This window comes from Lycium barbarum, chromosome 3 (genome assembly GCF_019175385.1).
Source record: "Lycium barbarum isolate Lr01 chromosome 3, ASM1917538v2, whole genome shotgun sequence".
NCBI classification, from domain to species: domain Eukaryota; kingdom Viridiplantae; phylum Streptophyta; class Magnoliopsida; order Solanales; family Solanaceae; genus Lycium; species Lycium barbarum.
In genome coordinates this window covers 117,050,127-117,074,233 of record NC_083339.1, presented here as the reverse complement: position 1 = coordinate 117,074,233, position 24,107 = coordinate 117,050,127, and the positions used below count along the sequence as shown (strand labels likewise).

At 31.5% G+C, this 24,107-nt stretch overlaps 1 protein-coding gene and 1 pseudogene across 1 annotated transcript; one reads left to right on the top strand and one right to left on the bottom strand.

Moving 5' to 3' along the window:
- Positions 1–1,157: 1,157 nt before the first annotated feature.
- LOC132631967 (glutaminyl-peptide cyclotransferase-like) lies at positions 1,158–5,902 on the top strand. Its single transcript, XM_060347738.1, has 11 exons — positions 1,158–1,780; positions 2,331–2,387; positions 2,478–2,513; positions 2,793–2,857; positions 3,679–3,742; positions 3,937–4,054; positions 4,135–4,232; positions 4,681–4,751; positions 4,843–4,870; positions 5,040–5,094; positions 5,529–5,902. The coding sequence occupies exons 1-11, from the start codon at positions 1,592–1,594 to the stop codon at positions 5,651–5,653; spliced, it is 906 nt and encodes a 301-aa protein (XP_060203721.1). The 5' UTR covers positions 1,158–1,591; the 3' UTR covers positions 5,654–5,902.
- A 5,024-nt stretch (positions 5,903–10,926) lies between these two features.
- Positions 10,927–14,253, bottom strand: LOC132631966 (probable polygalacturonase; annotated as a pseudogene).
- Positions 14,254–24,107: the final 9,854 nt, after the last annotated feature.

Below are 24,107 nucleotides of genomic sequence, written 5' to 3'. Positions count from 1 at the left end.
TAATATAAACAACACATAATCAAGATTTTAATCAAACATAAAATCGATACTTATCTCTTGAAGCGTGAATACGACCACAAATCTAGCATTCAAGCCTGAGCAAAACCCGTCAACGCGTTCATCCTTGAGTTCCATAGTCACTGTTGCGCTTGGATAAAAAAGAATTGAATGGAATCCGATTTCTTGGTGGTAAAAGATAGACCTAGCAGGTTTGGGAAAAGGGTTTAAACCCTAAAACCTATAGTTATATAAAGAGTCTTATTCCATAAGGAGGCGACAATTGTTATAAGTTTCTACACGTTTTCCATAGTCCGCCCACACGAATTTCGTAAATACCGGTATTATTTGGGTTACATATCAGAAGACTGTGGAACTCAAGGATGAACGTATGGACGATTGTTTCTCATGCTTGAAGGCTAGATTCGTGATCGCATTCACGCTTCAAGAGATAAGTATCGATTTTATGTTTGATTAAAATCTTAATTATGTGTTGTCCATATTACATGTAAGTTCGATCCTGCCTATTTACTTCCGCTGTTATGCCTGTATTCCATCATATACTTCATTTAGGTATCCACTAAAAGAAAAAAAAATCAAGCATTAAATATTTTTTTTTTTTTTTTTTTTTTTTTGCTATAAGCATAAGAATCAAAACATAGATTATCAAACTAAATCTAGAACGATGTATGCTAAAGCAAAAGAGAGATGGCTAGCTAGCCCTCTGTTTGCAATTCAAAATGTCAACAAAAGTTGCACAATTACAATCTTAAAAGGCTCTTATTAGAAAGTTCTTAATGCTAAAGTAGTTATAACAAGTCTAAAATGGTAAGGATTTCAAATGCGGCATAAGAGTACTAGTCATGAATATAAGATTCAACTATTGACCTTATTTATCTTTAAAGCAGGTCATTCAGAATTGAGCACACACTAAGAGAAGGAAATAAGGTAGCAAACGACCTACTGAGGAAGGGAAGCAATATAGAATTTTTTGAAAACTTAATATTCTATTATGTACCCCTTTTCTGCCTTATTTTCTTACGAAAATGACTCTTTAGGTACTATATATTCTAGACAAGTCGAGCCATCTATTAAAGTTTCTAAGTAGCTAAAGTACGTAATTTCTTTTTGACAAAATAAAAACCTACTGACCTTGTTTTTATTATGCAACACTTTTGCCATTTATATCCATCTCTACTAAAAAAATTAAGGTATAGTTTCAGAAATCCCCCTCAAATTCAGTTTGATTATACTAACTTTCCTCATAGTTTACTATATTACGCTTACCTCCTTTATTCTAAGCAATTTGTAACAATTCTTCTAATCTATGAATTGATTTCCTCACCTATCAAGTACTTGAGCTTCTCACCTCATAATTAAATTCAAAACGTGATACACGTTGAATTTGAACATTAACCTGGAGCCTAGCAGGTAGGTGATGAAGCAGAAGGCCAAGCCGGTTGCCCGTCTTGCATTATGACTATTGGATCCAATCTGACAGTGGAGATAACTCCAGTGACATTTTCCAAGATGAAGTCAACGGTCAACTAATTTTTTTTAATTAATTGCAAAAGTAGCTTAACAAAAAGTATTAATGGTTTCTTCTACTTCATATCTACCTACCAATCACACAAAAATGCCTCCGCTAAATCCAAGGTTTCTAGTCATAAGCTTGATTGTTCTACTGAGCATCACCGTATTCAGAGAAGCTGAAGCATCATATAGAGTTTACAAAGTCAAAGTAGTCCATGAATTCCCTCACGACCCCCAAGCCTACACTCAGGTTAATTAGTTTCCCACGTTTTTCTATAATTTTTCAACATATGCATTATGAATTTCAAGTTTCCAATTTTTCGGTGAAATATACTTTGTGGTGACCATAGCTTTTACCTGGATTTTTTTTTTTTTAATATTTCAAGTTAAATTTGAAGAAATTTATGATTTTTTGAATTCTAGAACTTTTTTTATGATTCATAACATTATCTTCTGTCTACTCGTACTTATAGTTTTTGCGTAGAAAATTGAGGTTTTTGACCAAACTTTTAGAGAAAAAATAAATATTTTCGATTAAGTAGGCAGAAACTGTTTTTTCAAATGCTAAAGAAACTAGTTTTTCACTTAAAGCACTTTTTAAACCTTAGCCAAGCACAAATTACTGCTATAATATCGACAAAGGTGTTTTTCCAGTTGATTAGCCAAACATAAACGACTACTCTGTACTCTTCCGAAATGCACTTATGATAAAAAAAAAAACACTTTTCAAATTGAACTTTGGCCAAACAGGCTATTAGTTAGTTGCTTTTGGTGCCTGATGCCGGGTGTTTATTCTTCAGGGGCTTCTCTATGCAGAAAATAATACACTCTTTGAATCAACTGGACTTTACGGACGTGTAAGTTGCCTTAATATATATACTTGAGTTGAGTTCATGATTATTTTTGAGGCTTAACATGAGTAATTCTCTCCTTCTGAAAAAATGCAGTCATCTGTTCGAAAAGTTGCATTGCTGGACGGTAAGGTATGTCTACAACTTGCTCACTAAATGTTTAACCATAATGCAAAGTTTTGGGAGGATTTAAAATAAGTAACACCGGTCAGGTTTTTCACGGATTTGATTAGTTTAGGAGGCTTAGGGGACAGCTTCTGCTAATTGCTAAATGCTAACAATTCTATCTATAAGCTGCTTTTTATAAAGTTTATCCTTACATTTTGCATAAGAAAGAACATCTTTCTATTGCTGAAATCTATAGTGTGCCATCTTGGACCTAACAAGAATCTTCTATTGCTGGTTCCACAGGTTGAGAGACTTCATGAAATGGAGTCTTCTTACTTTGGAGAGGGTCTAACTCTTCTTGGTGAGAGGTAATGGATGCATACATCTTTTCCTGATTCTGGAAATAATGTGGAAAATGTGTTGTGGTAACTGCTAAGTAAGCAATCTTGCATTTATCAGATAGGATAATATGTAAGAAAGTAGTACTTCTATCCTGTTCTATCGTCTCCTAGCAATGATTGCAATTAAATTCTGTCCTGAGTATTGTAGCATTTTATTTTACCGTTATGAGCACATCAAATTTTGGTAGGAATATCGTATGCCTGATATTTGCTCGTGTATCAAGTGCATTTAGCTTTTGCACTACTTTCAGGCCAATTGACATAATGATAAGTAATACTGTTTGAAATAATAATAATAATAACTGACTTAAATTTGGTGAAACTTTGTTTGTAATCTGAAGTTTTGACTGTGCTCTAAGTAGCAGCCCTCTAAGTAGCAGCCTTTCTTTTACCAAATTGACAACTTCTGCACTCCCTATGTCCAATGTAGTTGTCCTACTTTGACTGGGTGCGTAGAAGAAGAGTTGAAATTATATTCTATTTCTTTAGTAGTGGGGTTAAAATTATGCGTGTATGAAAAAAGGCTTCCTTTTATACATGCTTGAGTAGCCGGAAATAGATGCTAGAACAATTTAGGAAGCCGATCTTAGGATTACTTTAAACTTTAAAGAAATTCATAATATATCTTCTGGTGTACATTAGATCAGACCATGTTTCTTTTTTAGTTTTTTCCTTTTTGATCGTTAGTGTCTTTTTGTTTCCTTTCCTTTATTCTCTTAGTGATGGTTTACTATTTTTGAATTTACATTGACCACTAGTTCTTATGCAACAACTGCGGATTTTTGTAGGTTGTTCCAACTAACATGGTTGCTGGATACCGGTTTCATATATGATCGATACAACTTCAGCAAAGTATGCTTGTCCTCCAATACTTTGTGTGCTTTTAATTAGCTCATCTTCTTTTCCGGATTTTAATGTGGATGTTGCTTGTTGTAATATGAAATCTTCTGATGTATTTTATGAGAAAAGTAATGTTTGTAGGATTATTGCCTCAATTCACTTCACAGCTTCACATGTCATAATTTTTAGAATTAAATTATATGCAGTTCAAAAAGTTTACTCATCACATGCAAGATGGTTGGGGATTGGCAACCGATGGGAAAGTACTTTTTGGAAGTGATGGAACATCAACATTATATAAGATTGACCCTAAGACAATGAAAGGTTTTGCCATCTACAGTCTACATGATATTTAGTTTCTTCTTTGCTTTCTTAAGATGGAGATACTCCTTTCCTTGGTGCAGTCATCAGAAAACAAGTTGTCAAGTCTCAAGGGCATGAAGTGCGCTACCTCAATGAGCTGGAGTATGTGAAAGATGAAGTCTGGGCAAATGTTTATGTGGTAAAAATTGCTCTATTTTACTGAGTTACATTTGGACTTGGATTTTTTTTTCCCATTTATTTTACATTATGCACATATTTAGAAAGACATCTTTGAGCAACTTAACCAATAGTTGTTTTGGTTATAGAATTCAGGGGAATAGCTCCAGGAAACAACCTTGCTTGAGAAACTAGTTGTATTATGTCATATAAGTTTGTTTGACTTATGATCCAAGAATCTGTTTGGTGCCGCTCAATTAAGTCCTCTCCGTTTCTTAATCAGCTAGAAGTAGTTAGAGCAACCTGTCTTAGCAAATCTCTTAATAAGCGTAATCCCATTTGATATGTCATGACACTAAAGGGGACAGATAATCTTCTTCTTTTTCGACATCTGAGTGTCGTATTTCTTAACTCAAAGTTTACTTTGAATTAGAGACTGAAGTAATGGTCGGTGTTGTCTTTCTCTGCAGACTGATTGCATTGCTAGAATTTCACCAAAAGATGGCACTGTGATCGGGTGGATTCTCCTTCAATCTCTAAGGTATTAGCTTTTTGTTCTTTGTCCTAATGTCTTGCTGTTCACAAGTTCTGCTCCAGATTTATTAACAGATAGCTTCTGTGACATTTTTCAGAGAAGAGTTAATATCAAGAGGATATAAGGTAACAATTTTCCTTTGCGCATAAGATGTGTTATGGAGATGATTTCTGTTTTATTTTGATATCTATTTCTCTCTCTCTCTCTCTCGCTCTCTCTTTCTCTCTCTCTCTCTCTCGTTTTTTGACACAAATATAGAGCGCAAGCTAAATTCTCTATTGCGCTTCACTGCAGGACTTCGAGGTCCTGAATGGAATCGCATGGGACAGAGATGGTGACCGTATTTTTGGTAAGAATTAATCATTATGGTATTTTGTGTGGTCTTCATCAGGTTTTTGGATAAATATGCACTTAACCGTTAACATTTCTTGTATAATACATAACTAATTTTCAATTTTCACTGAATGAGTATCAGTAAGATATTTCTAATCTTGAATGCTTTTTCTTCCCCATATGTTCTTATATCGAATTTGTTACACAATCTGCACCTTTGGTTTAATTGCCCTCCCTCTCCCTCGATCATTAACCTGCAATCCAGGCATCGGAAGCTCTCAGTCAACTTTACTAGTAGCCTCAATTTGTAAAGCACAAAAACATTTCGTACCTTTGGTACCAATGCAAGATGTCCTATAAAGGAATTCCGCTGTAATACTGTGTTTTAACAGTTTCATTTAGTGATCATGGAAGGTTCTTCGAATGACGCCGTTCTGTTCTTCATTGCAGTGACAGGGAAACTATGGCCAAAGCTCTTTGAGATCAAGTTGCTCCCCCTCACACCGAATGATCCATTGGCTGGAGAAATCAATAACTTGTGCATCCCGAAAACCAGTTCTATCTTGGAAATTTAGAGAGCTGATTATGTTTATCATTTCTCATGTAAGCATCCATTTATTGATCAATTCTTCCTATATGTTACGTCTATTGCTATGTATAACATAAGCTACTCATGCACGCTGCAACACAACAAAAAATGGAATAAGGCAGTGCAAGTCTAATAAATTGTAGCATATTCGGGTAAAAATATCAATAGGCAAAAACAGTCTGAAATGGGGACTAATATAGAAGTACACAGACACTGAGTACACATTCATTCGTCAGCCCATTTGCAAGTTCATTAATTGAGTTTAGACCAAATGGCTTCTTTTGAGGCCTTTCCAAGCAGTGTTTAAAAAGGCAGGGGCGTAAGGCGAGGCGTTTTACATATGCCTCGGCGGGGCGTAAGCCCCATGGGTATTTAATTTTTTGTATTTCATAAAATAATATAATTATAATAAATATTTTTAAATAGGTAAAATTACATAAAAAATAAAAGAAAAGTGTGTGTCTATATATATATATATAACCTTACAAGTATAAACAATACAATGAAATAAAAGCTATTATGAAATGCAAATCAACTCTAACATCTTAACTTTCAAACAATGAAAAATCACAATTTGTTAAAATAATATTAGTATCATTCTATTCATTGTATCTCCCTATAAACAACTTTATCAGTATTATAATTGAAACGTAACTCCTTCATGAATAAAAATAAAATTACTTTCAAATAGAGAAATAATAAAATATGATAATTTTGATACATAGGACAAAAGACCAATGACAAGTGAAAATTCACAATTCGGTTATGTATTCTTAAAAGAAATATTAAGTGATATTCACCCTCACGATGTTCTCATATAGTAAATATGCAATACTACGACTTGTTATTTGAGTTATACCCAATCTTCTTATTTCGGTAAATGAAAAATTATTAAGTATCAATCATTTGTTAAAGAATTATGAGGGTCAACGGTTTTAATTAAGGAATTTAACATATAATTGTGTAAGAACTGTTAGGCGAGCCCCGAGCGTTGGGCGTTAGGCGTGTTTAGGGCGTACAATCGGGCGTAAGCCTCGCAGGAATTAAGCCCCGCACGTGAGCCCTGGGGCATTTTGCTAGTGCCCCGCCCCGGGGCGAGCCCCGAGGCGAGTCCCAGAACTGCCTTTTAAAACACTGTTTCCAAGAATACTTGCTAATATGTCCCTAAGGAGTCCGGAGTCCGGAGCTTAAAGGGCACTAAAATGCACAAAATAAACCAAAAAAGGTGCTCCATTTCACATTATACCAAAAGGGGTATAACGTGGAGGGGCCAACGTTATACCACCAAAAAAGTTTTCACGCTGTCAGAAAAAAAGAAAAAAAAATGTGTAACGTGGATCAATCCACGTTATACAAAATTAAATATCACGACCTGTTGTAGTTGAATATTGCACTTGAGTCGGAGATAGATCGAACAAGTTTAGTTTTTGTTAGTGACAATCACGTTTAGAACTTTTAATAATAACAATATTAATAATATGAATCGCAATTCTCAATTGAGTATTTTGTATTTTTTATTTCAATTCATGGATGCGTAAGTCTTATTGCGAAAGACATACTTCCTATCCTAAATATTGAGCAGTCGTTTTGCGATGAAAGGAAAAAAAAAAATTACCCCACCCAACGTTTGTAAAACGTGGACTGATCCACGTTATACAAAATTTATAATTTTGAATTTTGTATAACGTGGATTAGTCCACGTTATACTTATATATAAGAGTTAATTTATATTGGAGTGGTGAAGTTGTGTATGAAGAAGGTTCAGTGAGATATAACCGTCGTCCGGGAACGGTACAAAGGTTTTCAATCTCCCTCAAATACGATCGTCTAGAACGTGTTTTTATAAGCAAAATGAGCATAACTGATCCTAACCTTTCAGTGGTTATCACTGGACGATATCCAACATCAATTACGGCTAGGGGATTTCCCATTTACGAGGAAACTCTTATTTCGGACGATGATTCCTTATCGTTATTTCTTCGAAGTCCTGATATATTTAGCAATCATATCAGCATAGCAACACTTGACATGTATGCAACTGTTGAACGCTCTACCAATGTTGAAGCACCCACTGACGATGAGTTTGATATTTGAGGTACTACGTATCTTCCCGCTATGAATATTGGGCTTGAAAGAGGTACACTTCAACAAGAAACAATGGTAGGAGTTGGTAGTCAATCACATAATTTTGGTTGGATTATGCAGAGCTGTGATATTCCTGGACCGAGTAGTGCTCCAGGTACAAGTGAATTAGGTGGCGGGAGTATAGTTCGATATCGTCCTACTCAAGTAGAGTCATTTACGGAAAGGTAAATATAATGATGTTTTGTTCACTTAGACTACAGTTACAGGTATTACAAGCAAAAGTACAGTGAAAAATTTTCACCGTTCGGTGATGAGGCATATTGGTCACCTTCTCCCTTCAGTTTAATTGCAAACACTGAATACGAGTGAACTTCAGGAGCGCGGAGTACAACTAGAAGGAGGAATGAAATGGATATAGCTCCTGCTCGCATGGCTAGGAAGTGTAGTACGTGCAAGCAAACAGGTCATTACAAGAATCGCTGCCCCGACAGAAATCAGTAGTTGTTGTTGCTTGTTGGTTTTTATGTTTTTTCCTAAGTTGTACGATCGTTGTTTCAATATGTAATCTTCCCAGAATATATAATATGTCTTGTGCCGTTTAATAACATATGTAATTTAACATTTACTACTCAGTTAATGTTTGACGTTTATTTAACTTATATTTTAATTTTTGTTTTTTAATGTTCGCATGTATAACACATATTTAATTATTGTATGAGTTAAAATATTTGTTTGAGTTAATTATTATATGACTTGTGGCGTATGTTTGAGTTAAAAATTAAAAAAATCACTGAAATTGTTTTTTATTAAAAAAACAACCGGATATGATTTAAATCTGGCCAACGTCTTACAAACTATTTTTGTAAAATGTTGGGTGGGGTAAAATATATATAAGTATAACGTGGATCAGTCCACGTTTTACAAACGTTTGGTGGGGTAAATTTTTTTTTTTTTCTTTCATCGCAAAACAACTGCTCAATATTTAGGATAGGAAATATGTCTTTCGCAATAAGACTTACACATCCATGAATTGAAATAAAAAATACAAAATACTCAATTGAGAATTGTAATTCATATTATTAATATGTTATTATTAAAAATTCTAAACGTGATTGTCACTAACAAAAACTAAACTTGTTCGATCTATCTCCGACTCAAGTGCAATATTCAACTACCATGGGCCGTGATATTTAATTTTGTATAACGCGGATCAGTCCACGTTATATTTTTACATTATTATTTTTTTTGTTCTGACAACGTGAATTTTTTTGGGGTATAACGTTGGCCCCTCCACGTTATACCCCTTTTGGTATAATGTGGAATGGAGCACCCCTTTTGGTTTATTTTGTGCATTTTAGTGTCCTTTAGGCTCCGAACTCTGTCCCTAAGGACATATGGAGAAGTCACCTAAATACAAGTTTTTGAAAAGTAATTTTAAATCATTACAACTACTTTCAAAAAAATTACACAAATACAATTTACTTCAATTTATTACCATTAATGTATATACTTTTTTAATTTCTCTTTCTTTCAAATATAGAGAGGACATGAGACAGAATTAATGTAGCTTTCCAAATAAAACAAAATTAGATGAATGTTATTTTTTAATAGACCTTTAAATCCAACATCTATCATTTTGAAAAGATTCTTTTTCAATTTCTTCTTTTTCTTCCCTTTTAACTTTTCACTTGATGCAATTATTATTTATGACTAAAAGAAATTATTTAAATAGATTAATATTAATAAAAGTACATGAAGATACAGTAATTATTATCTAAGCTTCAGCATAAAAACAATTTGTAACTTTTTTTATTGTGCATATGTGTGCGTGTGTTTATATATGTATATTATTTCATTAAAATAGTTGGTATACCAATGTTAAATGTTGGATATAATATGCTTAATATTATATAAAGTATACAATAGCACAATAATTAATATCATATCAATGTTATATGTTGTATATGGTATACTTAATATTATATAATGTATACAATAGCACAATATACTTGACATTATTATATAAAGTATACAATAGCACAATAATTAATATTATACCAATGTTATATGTTGTATATTGTATACTTAATATTATATAATATCTACAATAGCACGATATACTTGATATTATATACCTTATATAATATTACAATATACTTGATAGTATACAATATACAATACATAGATAGAATTATTTATGAATTACCACTAAAATAGGATCTTAATTAATAATTGACACCACATCCCATAAAACTTGGCTTCCTTTCTGCCATCACATATTTATTATTTAATTTTTTGCTCTCTCTTCCATGAAATAGGAAAATTAACTCAATTAAATTTTATATTTGAAATATTTAATATAATAAACAATATATGCCTAATATATACAATAATGTATGTGGTCAAATATACACACGCGCGCGCGCGCGCACACACATATATATATAATACTTTTCGTTTAATAGCATAAGAAATTATTTTATATATAGTATATACTAGTTAATATACATAAAACAAATTATATAGTGAAGTATATACTAGTATAATAGTGAAGTATACATAATATACAAGTACAAGGTTATATATACTTGTTCAACGAAGTGTATAATATATAATATATAAACAGTAGTATACTATTTTATGGGTTAAAATGCTAGCTGAGTATATTGGGATGTTTAGAAAAGAAATTAATGTGTTTTGATATGTATTTAATTTGGTTATCACTAATATAGGAAACTCCTTATTATTATCCTTTTATTCATAGCAACATTTTTTTATTTATGGTATAAAATCATGCATATACCCTAAATATACAGTATATATTGTAGATTATATAATTTAGTTAATAGTTATAGATTATAAAATATTTTACTTATTTACTTATATTTATGTAATTTCCCCAGGACATATCGTCTAAGTCCAAGAGTGAAGCATATGAAGTACAGTAACATTTATAAAGAAGAAATTGCACGGTTTGTCCGTCAAATGGGTTGGTCATTAATTTTTGTTCTTCAAAACCGAACTTATGTCTAATGGGACATAAGTTCGGCATAAGTTCTTTAACGGTCGGGGCATAACTTGTGGGATACTATGATGCAAAAATATAAACTTATACCCCGCGAAAAAGTTGCTTGTCTTTAGGGCCATAAATTAAAGACACCACAAAATAGGATATAAGTGCAAATGACCCTCTACAAATTGATTTTAACTAGAAGGCTGGAAACCATGGACTTAATTAATGATCAACATGGGTTCCACAAATTCTTAGCATAACAAGGAACTGGCTGAATATCTAACTATCTTTTACCCAATGCATAGTAGTTACAGCACAAGTCTGGAACTGAATCTTCTCAACAGGTAAAGTATCACTGGGGAAAGGACAATCAATTTTCTTATCAGGCAACAGAGCACACGGCTGAGGACTCACTTGGCTCGAAACACCTTGTATATTACTGCAGTTCCATGGTAGTTTCTTAGCATGTTCTGACAATTCGATGCCCACATTCGATATGCAAATTCCCTTGAAGGCATCACCACCTATCCCCACTAATTTTCCTGCTATTGTGACATTCTTAGCTATGACATTTTTTAAATTGATTCCCTGAATGACAGGAAGTGCTTTCGGATCATAATGATCGTCAGGATGGGACCCATAATCGCCCGTCATCCAAAAGGTATATTTCATTGTCTGTAATTCCATTCCTCTCACGAAAACGTCCTTCACGTATGCCCCTCTTCCTATAGCAGTTTTGATCCTCAGGCCTGATTCAGAACTAATTGCTGTAATGTTTTCAGCTCTAACATCTTGAATGCCACCGGACATTTCGCTTCCAAGAGCAATTACTGCACTATCAGGAGATATGCAGTTGAGGTTTCTTATGATTAGGTGTTCTGTAGCCTGTAGGCATTCCAAATGCTATTCCATATTCATCCCAACCACTTTTCACTGCTATACAATCGTCCCCTGAGACTATGTAGCAATCTTCAATTCTAGTGTTTGAACAAGAATCTGCATAACCAAAAATGAATTAGTACTACTTCACTAGAGGATGTCATTTTCTTACATATTTTGCTACAGTATGTTGTTGTAACAAACCTGGGTCAATCCCATCTGTATTGGGTGAATCAGTTGGTGCAAGGATTGTTAATCCCTTAATTACCACCAAACTGCATTTTTTGAAGGAAAAATATTAGAAACAAAGAGTACATGTCAAGTAAGTTAACAAGAACATTTTTGATCGAAAGATCTTTTTTGACGCACTATCTCTACAAAGGTTACAACCTAGGCATTCAAAAGCACTAGGGAGTGTGGTGAGATGATAAAGATCTCTCTATCCTTAACCAGATGTCTCGGTTTAGAGACCTAAAATGGAGAAACACATGGTAGGCGCTTTTTCCTCTAGTGGGCTTAACATGGCACAAATTCAAATTAGTTGGACTATCGGGTTTCGGATAACGATGGTTAAATTGAAAAAGGAAAAAGTTAAATGAGATATGATATGAATAAATGAGAGGAACAAGAAGGTATACCTGCTGTAAACAGGATGGACATTCCATGAAGGAGAGTTGATCAATGTAAGATTGGAAATCTGGACATGATCTCAATCAGGTAAGGTCGGGTGTTTTTCAGTTGACCTTGTCGAAATTTAGTCCACCACTGTTGACCTTGTCCATCTATGGTGCCATTTCCACCTGGTCATCATCAGCATACATATAAAAAAAATATCAGAAATTTTGGTGTCTTTTTTTTGAAATATTATGGACCCCAACAGAGGATTTATGATATTGAGGATTCATACGGCCTATTCCAGTTAGCTTGGGATTAAGGCATAGTAGTTGTTGTGCTTGGTGTCTTTGGCATATTATTTTGTCATGATGGTAAAGAGTGGAGTAACCATGGATAATTTACCTGTAATGACTACATTAGTCAAGTTTGTTCCAAAAATGAGACTAATAAACCTTGGTCCTGGAGCATCCCTTCCTACTCCATAAGAGGGCAATGGTGGAATTAAATCCCACTCTGCTTCATCCTGTACAAACAATCACATAGTGTTTTTTAATAACAAGTGTCGCATCTTAGTGAAGCGAAGCCAATAATTTCGCTAAGGGTTCAAGATTTAACATATATATTTTGATCTATATAATTAGTATAATATTTATATACACAGTGTTTCGAGAATAGCATTCAATTGACCAGTCTTTATTGTATGTGGCTACACCACTGCTTACGTCATGAACCTCGTCTAGATTTGCTAGGTCAACTCACATATAATTTTAATGTGGTGATTTAATATGAGATGCCCTAGCTTGTATTGCAATTCTCTGTGTCATTTTTCTAAAATAAAGTATCCAAAATTAACTAAACTAATCTAGAAGAAAAATTGAAACATTGGGACAATTATGGATAAAAAAGTTTTGATACTACACAATTAATTAACCAAAAAATTAGTAAGATATAAATTCTCTGGATTGATTTGTAACCATTGACACACTAGACGATTTCCAAAGGGGTGTCAAGGAACAAAATAAATCCGAAGACCAAATTCGTCCTTCCATCCCTTGGATAGAACACGACTATTTTTTGTTTGTTAGTTCTTTTTAATGTTGTCCAAGAGTTCTAACATAAATCGATAAACGAATTCAATTCATAGGGATCCTTCATTCAAATTGTTTTGCACCAAGACCATCTCGATTCCCTGATTAATTGATGTGGTCAGAGATATAGTGTTTTACTGATTTATTTTATATTCCAATGGATATCTTTTTTTTTTTCCCTTTCCCACGTTCTGCTAAGAAAAAATATCAAAACAATTTTTCTTTAAAGAGTAAAAAATGGCAAAGGGAGAAGGAATGAATGAAACCTGAGATGCCAGAATGACAGCATCCTGGTGTATATAAAGAGTGAAATTACTAGTGAGATTGAATGGCCCTGTTAGCCATTTTCCAGGAGGAAGAATTAGTTGTGCACCCCCATCTGTTGCAAATTTGCTCAATTCACTAATTGCCTTTCTAAATGCCGCTGTGTTCGACGTTTTACCATCTCCTTTTCCTCCAAAATCTGTCAAAATTGCACTGTGCTTTCGACAACTTATTGCTTCATAGTCCACTGATCCTAGTGTTGTAAGACATAACATTCCCCATGTCAAAATGACCATCACTTTCTCCAGAAACTGTTCCAAAATTAAAAAAAAAATAATAATAATGATAACAACAATAATTATTATAATGGGCTAAAGAGAAATGGAACTACATGGCATGTCGATGTGTGATAGAACTCCATTGTGAACAAAAAGCTTTTGAACGAATGTATATTGGTCTAAAGTTTCTGTTATATAGACTATAGTGTAGAGTAGTATTTAATAATGACATGATTCACAAAATCAACTTCACTTTAGTCGGGATTGGTATCAATCTAAGCATTTAATAACTAACAAATGAGTATGGGGTCTCAACCATTGTGGAGATTTTCACATTTGTAAGTTTATTAATTTTATTCCAATCAATATGGCGAAAATTTTGGAGTCCGGAGCCAAAATGGCATATTTTTACAGCAATTAGACCAAAATAGGCTGTCTTTTTTTTTTTATACCCAAATGGGTATTTCGTTGATCATTCAACGAAATACCCCAGTTACTGTTCATAGCAGCAACTCTTTTTTTTTTTTTTTTTTTTTTTTTGCTATTTCGTGGATTGTTCCACGAAATAGCTTTTTTTTTTTAATTTTTATAGCTTTTTTTTTTTTTTTTTTTTTTTATTTCGTGAAAAAAATGATTTTTTTTTTACATATCATGACACAATCCACGAAATAGATGTTTTTTTATTTTATTTCGTGAATAAAAAAAGAAATAGGAAATTATAATTATTTTTTTTGTTTTTGCATTTCGTGTATTAAAAAACGAAATAGGATAAATTTTTTTCTAATTTCGTTCGTATAAAAAGGAAATTGGAAAAAAAAATATATATATATATATATATATATATATTATTTCGTGTATTAATGAAGGAAATTGATTTGTTTTTTTATTTTTTTTGCATTTCGTAATCTAATGAACGAAATAGGTTTTTATTTTTTTTGTATTTAGTGAATAAAAAAACGAAATAGGAAATTATATATATATATATATATATTTTGCATTTCGTGTATTAAAAAATAAAAAATAGGAATATATATATATATATATATATATATATATAAATATATTTCATTCATGTACCAATGAAATAGGATGAATATATATATATTTTTGTGTTTCATTTATAAAAACATTTATATATTCACGAAATAAAAAAAAATCTTATTTCGTTTTTTAATAAACGAAAAAAAACAATAGTTGTAAAGTCAAGACATAACTTTATTTTAAATATAAATATAATTCTAAAAAATATAGGGAGAAAAACTAGTTGTAAAGTCGTCAAACTTTAGATGGTCATAACTTTGCGCTCGGACGTCCGATTTACGCGATTTTTTTTTTGATTTTGGGTATTTTTCCGAGATCTCTGCACGCAAACTGCCGCAAGGCGGTTTGGCCGAGCCGATTTTTAAAAAAACGCCTTTTATCACATTCAATTTCAATTTTTCCCCAAATTGGCATGAAATTTTCAGTTTTATTTACTTATAAGATGATGATACGCAATAGATTTCAACGTAAAAATCCAGGGATAATGTATCTGTGAATGTCAATTTCACTTCTGCGGTTTCAATTTTTGAAAATAAAGCTGACTAATTTTCTCGATATATAAAGTTGACTAAAATAACCTTACAGTTAAACACTAAGTTTTTTGAAAAATATATTTAAAAAAAATTAAAAAATGGCTTTTAATCAATTTGGAATATATATATATATATAAGATCAATTTCAAAAATATATAAAAAAACTGTTTTTTTTTTTATATTTCGTGGATTGTTCCACGAAATGCAAAATAAAAAATAAAAAAAAACAGTTTTAAATTAAAAAATAAAACAGTTTCGTTAATATAAATAAAACTATTTTTTTTTTTTTTTGCATTTCGTGGAACAATCCACGAAATATGTTTTTATTTTTATTTTTTATTTTGCATTTCGTGGAACAATCCACGAAATATTTCATTGGTACATGAATGAAATATATATATATATATATATATATATATATATATATATATATTCCTATTTCATTTTTATATAAACGAAATGAAAATAAAATTATTTTCCTATTTCGTTTTTTAATACACGAAATGCAATATATATATATATATATGTATATAATTTCCTATTTCGTTTTTTTATTCACTAAATACAAAAAAAAAAACCTATTTCGTTCATTAGATTACGAAATGCAAAAAAAATAAAAAAACAAATCAATTTCCTTCATTAATACACGAAATAATATATATATATATATATATATATATATATATATATATATATATATATATATATATATATATATATATATATATATATATATTCCAATTTCCTTTTTATACGAACGAAATTAGAAAAAAATTTATCCTATTTCGTTTTTTAATACACGAAATGCAAAAACAAAAAAAAATTTATAATTTCCTATTTCTTTTTGTATTCACGAAATAAAATAAAAAAACATCTATTTCGTGGATTGTGTCATGATATGTAAAAAAAAATTCATTTTTTTCACGAAATAGCAAAAAAAAATAGCAAAAAAAAAAAAAAAAAAAAAAAAAAAAACCATTTCGTGGATTGTTCCACGAAATGCAAAAAAAAAATTAAAAAAAAAGCTATTTCGTGGAACAATCCACGAAATAGCAAAAAAAAAAAAAAAAAAAAAAAAAAAAAAAAAGAGTTGCTGCTATGAACAGTAACTGGGGTATTTCGTTGAATGATCAACGAAATACCCATTTGGGTATAAAAAAAAAAAAAGACAGCCTATTTTGGTTTAATTGCTGTAAAAATATGTCATTTTGGCTCCGGACTCGAAAATTTTGCTACTTAAATAAAAGTCCGAGAAATTGAAGTTACTAGATGCAAATTTGGTAAGAAGTTTGATGTGCTTCCTATGTCTCATTTTGGTTTAGGAGATCCTCTTGCCGTTTACATTTGCAAAGTATTATATTAGAAAAATATTAATAACGGTATTGAATAGGTAATAAAATTGCAAAACCAAATCAATGAGTTTCATAAAAGAAGAAATAAATCGAGTCAATGGATTCTGAGGTGACTGTATTTTGATTTAGAGGAGGACTAATCCGAAATTAACTCTTTCTCTTTCTTTTGGTTGATTTCATATATGATCACTCAAGTTTTGGATTAAAATTATTAAAATATTATTTTAACTTTATTTAATATCATGAAAGTTACTAAACTATTTATCAAACCAAAATTTCACTCAACTTTTTTTTCTCTTGTGACTTTCTGTGATACTTATACAAAATTAAGTGATTTTTCTTTATAAAAGAAATTTATTAACTTTTGTGATACATATATAGGTAAAATTGAGTGGGTTTTTCGTTATAAAAAATTAGTGTTTTATAGTAATTTTGTTACAATAGGATAAAAGTTGTGTAGATATCCCATTTTGATGTAGAATGAACTTTAGACGGATTGAATCATAATACAGTCAATGGCTTTGTCCATTTTAACTCAATCTCATTTGACGGCCTGCTGCTGATATGCCTAGAATTAAAGATCATTTTGACTGGTCTGTGGTCGTAAGCTAAGGTAACGGAAGTAATTAATTTTTAAAATGGTTATATCCACGGTCAAATAAACAAGTGTTTATTTCCTTTTTTCCCTTCCTATCTTTCTTCCAACCCCCCCTTTTTTTTATTGTGAAAATAATTAGGTGTGTTCATGGTCATGTTTGACTCGATTTTTAGTTAAAACCAAACCAAACCAATTAAGGTGGTTTTTTTTAATATTCAAACCAAACCAAACCATTATGGAATAAATTCTATCGGTTTCGATTTTGTCGATTTGGTTCGGTTTCGCGGGTTTTAAGGAGGTATTTTATAATGCAAAAAAAATTGATACAAGTGCGGTACAAAATTTTCATATTATTCACAAATGGATAACGGTGTCCCAGAGAAATATTTACATACGCTTGAGATGATATCTAGGACACCTTTGAACCAAGAGACGAAATCAGAGAGGAAATAATTGACCTCTTGACTGAAACTTCACGAAACTTCAATTTGATTGTTGGTTGTGACAGGAGAATATAGGTCTAAAAGGGTTTTTCATCCAACTTGAAATTCATTTTCAAATTTGCATCGAAAACTAAGTGGTTTGACCATCTCACACTCTTTATACACCACCACATGAATTGAAATGGAAGGAGTAATTTTCACTCTATGATACTCCCTTCCTTTTAAATTAGCGATTTTAAATATACAATTAAATCTTTGTGGCTAAAAAGCATGATAATAAAGATAAAATGATAAACTTAAATCTAATTTATAGAAAAAAAAATTAAAAAAGTATCGATGGTTTTAAAATATATTGATATGGAAATAGTGACACATGGAACTAATGAAAATATTTCTTTTTCCGCACAAGAATACCTTCGTGAGCCTTCCTAACTCAATTGATACTATAAAAAAGCATTATGAGGCAGGAGTCATATAACGGATTGGAGGAGAATAAGGAAAGTGATAGACAAATGGTCAGCTCCATGTGCAGAGCCACGAATAAGTAAGTGGTCACCTAATTTGTATTGGCTGTTGCCTAAAGAAGAAAGTGCCAAATTTCGTCATAAAAAAGCAAACATCCAATCCAAGTAAAGGTAGGTTTTATTAATCACCATAGATTAGACGTGTCCCATTCCCAGATTCATGCTTAATCTTGGTGGAGTTTAATTGTGATTACCGTCATTCGAAAATAAAATAAAATATGACTATTAGTTGTGCTTATCCCACCGGAGCCCTTTTCCATCTGTCCAATTTATTTCCCTCACCCTCCTTTTTCGACACTAATTGCCATAACGCCATTAACACTAAACATAAGAGTTTACTCTTCATTTTTTTTAATAAGTCATTTCTCTTAATTTGTCTTTCTAAAATAGTAGTTAATATTTCATAATTGAAACATTATTCTATATATTCAATAAAAGAATAATTTACTTTGATTTGAAGTTTGCAATTCACACCCCTAATGTATGCTCTCTTTTGTGATTTACACCTTATCCTGCTATTTTTAATGATTTGCAACCTTATCTCAGTTTATTATAAGTCATAAAAAATTCCTTTGTTCAAGTATTCACAAGGGCACACCAGATAAAACAGAACTAATATTTTTCTAAAATTTATTTTATATGTACTAAGTTGAGTGGGTATACTTCTCCCATACGTGTGCTTAAACCCAAACCAAGAGTACAAACCATTAGCAACAACATCATATGATAGTTGAACGAAAACAAATTTCAACTCCGAGCAAATCATATTTGAAAGACAAAGTTCAACTTCACTGGATCAAAGCAATGCAAAATCAAGGAAGAGAAATTGAAAGCTATTTAGTAGTCTTCTCTATATAAACGTACCCGATGTGCTATTAAAACACGGTAAAAGAATCTATTTTAGTTATTATCACTATGTCATTTTGTCAGTGAATGTTGATCTAAAAATAAGAAAATCACAGTTTGCCAAAAATATAATGGAAAACCTGAATTCATTCGTTCCCGATTTACATTGAGAACGGCAGAAAAACAAAAATCAAAGCAATAATTGGCATCAATTTTACATATGTACAAATAAGCAGGGGCGGATCTATGTTGATAGGGGAGGGTGGCACGGTACTGGGTCATTTCGGTCGAAAGTCTATGCATATATGTATATATGTAAGCGAAATACTATAAATATTAATCTTGCCACTCGGAGTATCATACGACAATTAGGAAACACAGCGATTAATAATTAACGACAGTGTTTCCTGGAGTGTTGGTTAGGACCTATTGTTTGCTTACAGCGGTCTATGGTTCGAATCACAATTGGACATTGTTTTGGCAAATATTTAAGCGAGCTTTTATTGTTAAAAATTTTTAGTTAAGCGAGAATTGAACCCTAGACCTCTTGTAACTTGAGACTCAACCAACAATCTAGACTCTTTCCTCTCTACAAATTTGATGAAAAATATCATTTAGTGCTTGTCCTATGTAAATATTGAGACCACTTGACAAAATATTGGGTACACTACTGTTCATGCAGAATAATGCGTATGCCACTGTTCATAGCGATGTGGCACCCGAAACTTCTAAATCCTGGATCCGTCCCTGCAAATAAGTTAAACTCCAACCAACAAATAAGAAAGAACTCAGAGGATCTAGCAGTCTTCCAATCCAATTCAAAAAAGGTGAAAGCTTCACTTTTTCTTTTGGTAACTAATATTTTTTATTAATCATTAAAGGGAAGTGGTTATTAATAGTTCTCTTTTTTTCAATACAGGAATTTAAGGTAGTCTAGTCTTGGTATTTTGGATGGGTAGGAATTTAAGATAGTCTAGTCTTGGTTTTTAATTTAGATCATATTGTTATGTTTATTAATTCAATGTTACTATTTTGCCGTCATAATTAATTGAAATTAAGGAAGAGTTTAATTATGATTTTACAAGAAACTAAAGAGATTAGGGTGCAATCATTTTAAAAAAATACTAAGGTTTAAATCACAAATGAGTGTATATATTAAGGTGCAAATTGCAAGCTACTCAATGAAATTATTTACTTACCCATTTGGAGTATTTCATTTATATGTTTTTGTTTCCCAATACCAACCACCTGCTTGAACCTTAATCGGGAGTACTAAGATACCAAGTTAATGGTGTGGTGTTATTTAAATGTTTACAGTTTATGCCTTAAAAATAGGAAAATATATTCAAGTTTAACATTAATAATCACCTTCAAGAATGTATTTATACCATCCGATCATCTAAAAGACAATTACAGGTAATTTATATACAAACATTAATTGGTAACTTTAAATGGAAAGCAATTTCTATAGTGGATCAAAATACATTGATGGTGTAAAAAACTATTTACACTATCTTTTTGTCGAAAAATATTTAGAAAATCAATACATATAACTTAAAGTCTTAAACTCTTTAGTTAAACATCATTCTTGAATGATTTCTTCATCGGAAACTGAATTAGGGATGAAGTAATAGTTAGGTTGGATCATTGAGAAATTGCTTAGCTTTCAGCCACTTTTTTCCACTCTGATCTAGTGCAAGTTATAAACTTTCTTTGTAAATAAAATTCTTGCTTAACGGGACTACTTGACACTCTTCATTCCAAAATAAAAGAATTTTTGGGGTGTGTCACACCCCTTAAGAAAGTTAATTAAAGACATTAATCAAATACTAGTATTTTGTCAATATTATTCTTTTACTTCTTCCCAAACTTTTCTTAAAACTAGAGATAGTTTATGTTGAGAATTGATTACAACAACAACATGCCCGGTGTAAATCTTACAAGTTGGGTATAGGGAGAGTAGAGTGTATGCAGATCTCGCCTACCTTGTGCAGGTAGAGAGGTTATTTCCAATAGCCTCAACTCAAGGAAAACATAAACACAACATTTATGGAAACATACGCAGTAACAATAACAGGATAGTAAGAAAACCGAAGTATAAGTGACAACAAGTAGTAATAGAAAACTAAGAATTAAAAATACGAAAATAATTAAATAATAAAATACCAAAAATAATACTATTGGTAAGGAAACGCAAAACTAACTACTATTAGCCTTCTATCCCAATCCTCGACCTCAACCGTCATGTCCTCGCAGTAAGCCGAAGACTTGTCATGTCCTGCCTGATCACCTCTCCCCAATACTTTAATGTTAGGATTTGATTATAGTCGAAAAACTCATTAAAGAAAAGGATAATGTTGAAATTAAATTAATATATACCTCTTTGGACTTTAAAAAAATCTTTTATTTTGGATCATAAAAAAGGTGTCAAATTCATTTATATTGGAATGGAGGGAGTAAATCGAATACACCTAATCGTATATTAGTGATTAATCTTCTTCTATTTTAGGTTTGTAGAACATTGAGTGCCATAAAATCTAAAAGAATTCCAAGCAAATTGCATTTTGTCCGTATTTCAGCAAAAAATGTTCAATAAGGACACGACAAGGTCCCATGAGCATACTCCTGCATTTTTGTAATCAACAATTGCTGTCAAAAAACTAGAAATTCGATTTTTTCAGTTTACTAGAATTTGATTAGACCACCTTGGTAAGATGTATACTCGCTCTATCCTTAATCATAAATTACGAGTTTGTATTTGCTATTAGAAAAATTCTTGATAAAGACTATTTTTTCATTTAACAGGTTCTTCACGACATAATTCACAACTAGTAGAGCTAGTAAATATCAAAATTCGGATAGTTATACTTAAAAAAGGTTACAATTAGAAGGGATTGATAGTCTGCTTGGCTCAACTTCTAAAATCTACTTAGTTTGAAAAATGCATTTGTTAAAGGAAAAAGGGTCAAATATACCCCTCTATTTTAATTTATTGGCTAACTTTGTCCTCTGTTAGCCAAAGTAGTCAAATAAACCCCTCCCGTTACAAGTTGAGGCCAAATATACCCCTATCGTTAGCAAAGTTTCAAAAATACCTCTCATTTCTAACATATTTCCACATAAACAAGTCTAGTCATTGGAATTGAGTAACATGGACACCACATGGTATTTAACTTATTCTAGGCAATTTTTTTAAAAACAATCTGGAAAATTGATTTTTCTAAAAACAAATCTGTTAAAAATGGCTTTTATTAAAAATCTGATTTTATTTTATTTTATAAAACCTGCTTCTTAAAAAAATATTCTGGAAAATTGGATTTTTTTTATTAAAAAAATTGGAAAATGATTTTTTTTTAAATTCAGTTTTTCAAATTTTTTAAAATTAATCCACATTTAAAAAAAATTAGGAAACTTCAAAAAAAAAAAAAAACTTTACAGTTTTCCAGATTTAAAAAAATTATTTACCAGATTTTTTAACTAATATATCCAATTTTCGAGAATATATTTTAAAAAAACAATTTTATTAAAACAAAAAAGTTTCAGATTTTTAATAATAGCCATTTTTTTCAATTTTTTTTAAAAAAAATCAATTTTCTAGATTGTTTTTAAAAAAATTGTCACGTAGGCACCACATAAAATAAGTCAAAGGCCATGTGGCGTCCATGTCGTCTAATTCCAATGACTAGACTTGCTTATGTGCGAATATGTTATAAATAAGGGGTATTTTTGAAACTTTGCTAAACGGTAGGGGTATATTTTGCCCTAACTTGTAATGGGAAGGATATATTTGACTACTTTGACTAACCGAGGGCAAAGTTAGCCAATAAACTAAAGTAGAGAGGTATATTTGACTCTTTCCCTTTGTTAAAAGTGCTTTTCGAAGTACTTCTGAAGAATAAAATTTGTGTTTGAATAATCAATTTGAAAAACACTTTTATCAATATTAGAGCATGAATTTGTAATTGACGACAAAGGTATCAAAAGTGTTTTTTTTAGAAAAGCAACTATTTTTAGCTTATGAAAAACAATTTCTGAAACTGCCCAAACACGCTTATATTTCCCCTCAAAATTTGATCAAACATCTCAATTCTCTAAATAAGCACTTCTAACTTCTCGGAAACTTAGCCAAACAGGCTAGCCAGAGACTGGAGGCTTTTAATTAAAGGTGACAAAAAGGTTTGAAAATTGAGTTGGGGTAACTCTAGTTTTTTTAATTGAGTAGGAGTGATAAACTTTGGATTAGTGATTAGGGAGTTTTGACTTGCCACAAAGTTATATTTTTAACACTTTTCCCCCAAGCTTTGTTTTTTACACTTTTCCCCCAAGTTTTGTTTTTAACACTTTGACCCAACCCATATAAACCCTACAGAGCCAAAAAAAAAAAAAAAAGCGCCAGTTTTTTCATTTGCCTGCGCCGTTTCCACCATTTTTGGCTCTTCTTTTTTGCTTCCTTTCTTCTTCTTCTTCTTCTTCTTCTTCTTCTTCTTCGTCCGCCATTGTTGCTCAAGAAAGAAAAAAACAAGACCACCCGATTTTGCAATTTTTTGACTGGATTTCATTCGTGTAGCACTGAGAATTACTTCATAAATATTTTCCTCTCATTCTATTGTTCTGCTTTCTTATTCTTATTCTTCTTCTTCGTCTTCTTGATCTTCTTATTCTTCTTGTTCTTCTTCTTCTTCTTCGTCCACCATTGTTGCTCAAGAAAGAAAAAAACGTGACCACCCTATTTTTGCAATTTTTTGACTGGATTTTGTTCGTGCAGCACTGGGAATTACTTCATAAGCGTTTTCCGCTCATTTGGTAAGTAAAATAATGTTGTTTTATTTCAATTTTTCATCTGGGTATAAATCTATTGATTTTCCAACAACTTACAATAGC

What these genes read in the sequence shown, in the direction of transcription:
- LOC132631967 (XM_060347738.1), top strand. Translation starts at nt 1,592, where the DNA reads ATGGTTTCTTCTACTTCATATCTACCTACCAATCACACAAAAATGCCT. An exon ending in TGACCCTAAGACAATGAAAG is followed by an intron (nt 4,055 to 4,134) that starts GTTTTGCCATCT and finishes TCCTTGGTGCAG; the next exon opens with TCATCAGAAAACAAGTTGTC. An exon ending in ATTCTCCTTCAATCTCTAAG is followed by an intron (nt 4,752 to 4,842) that starts GTATTAGCTTTT and finishes GACATTTTTCAG; the next exon opens with AGAAGAGTTAATATCAAGAG.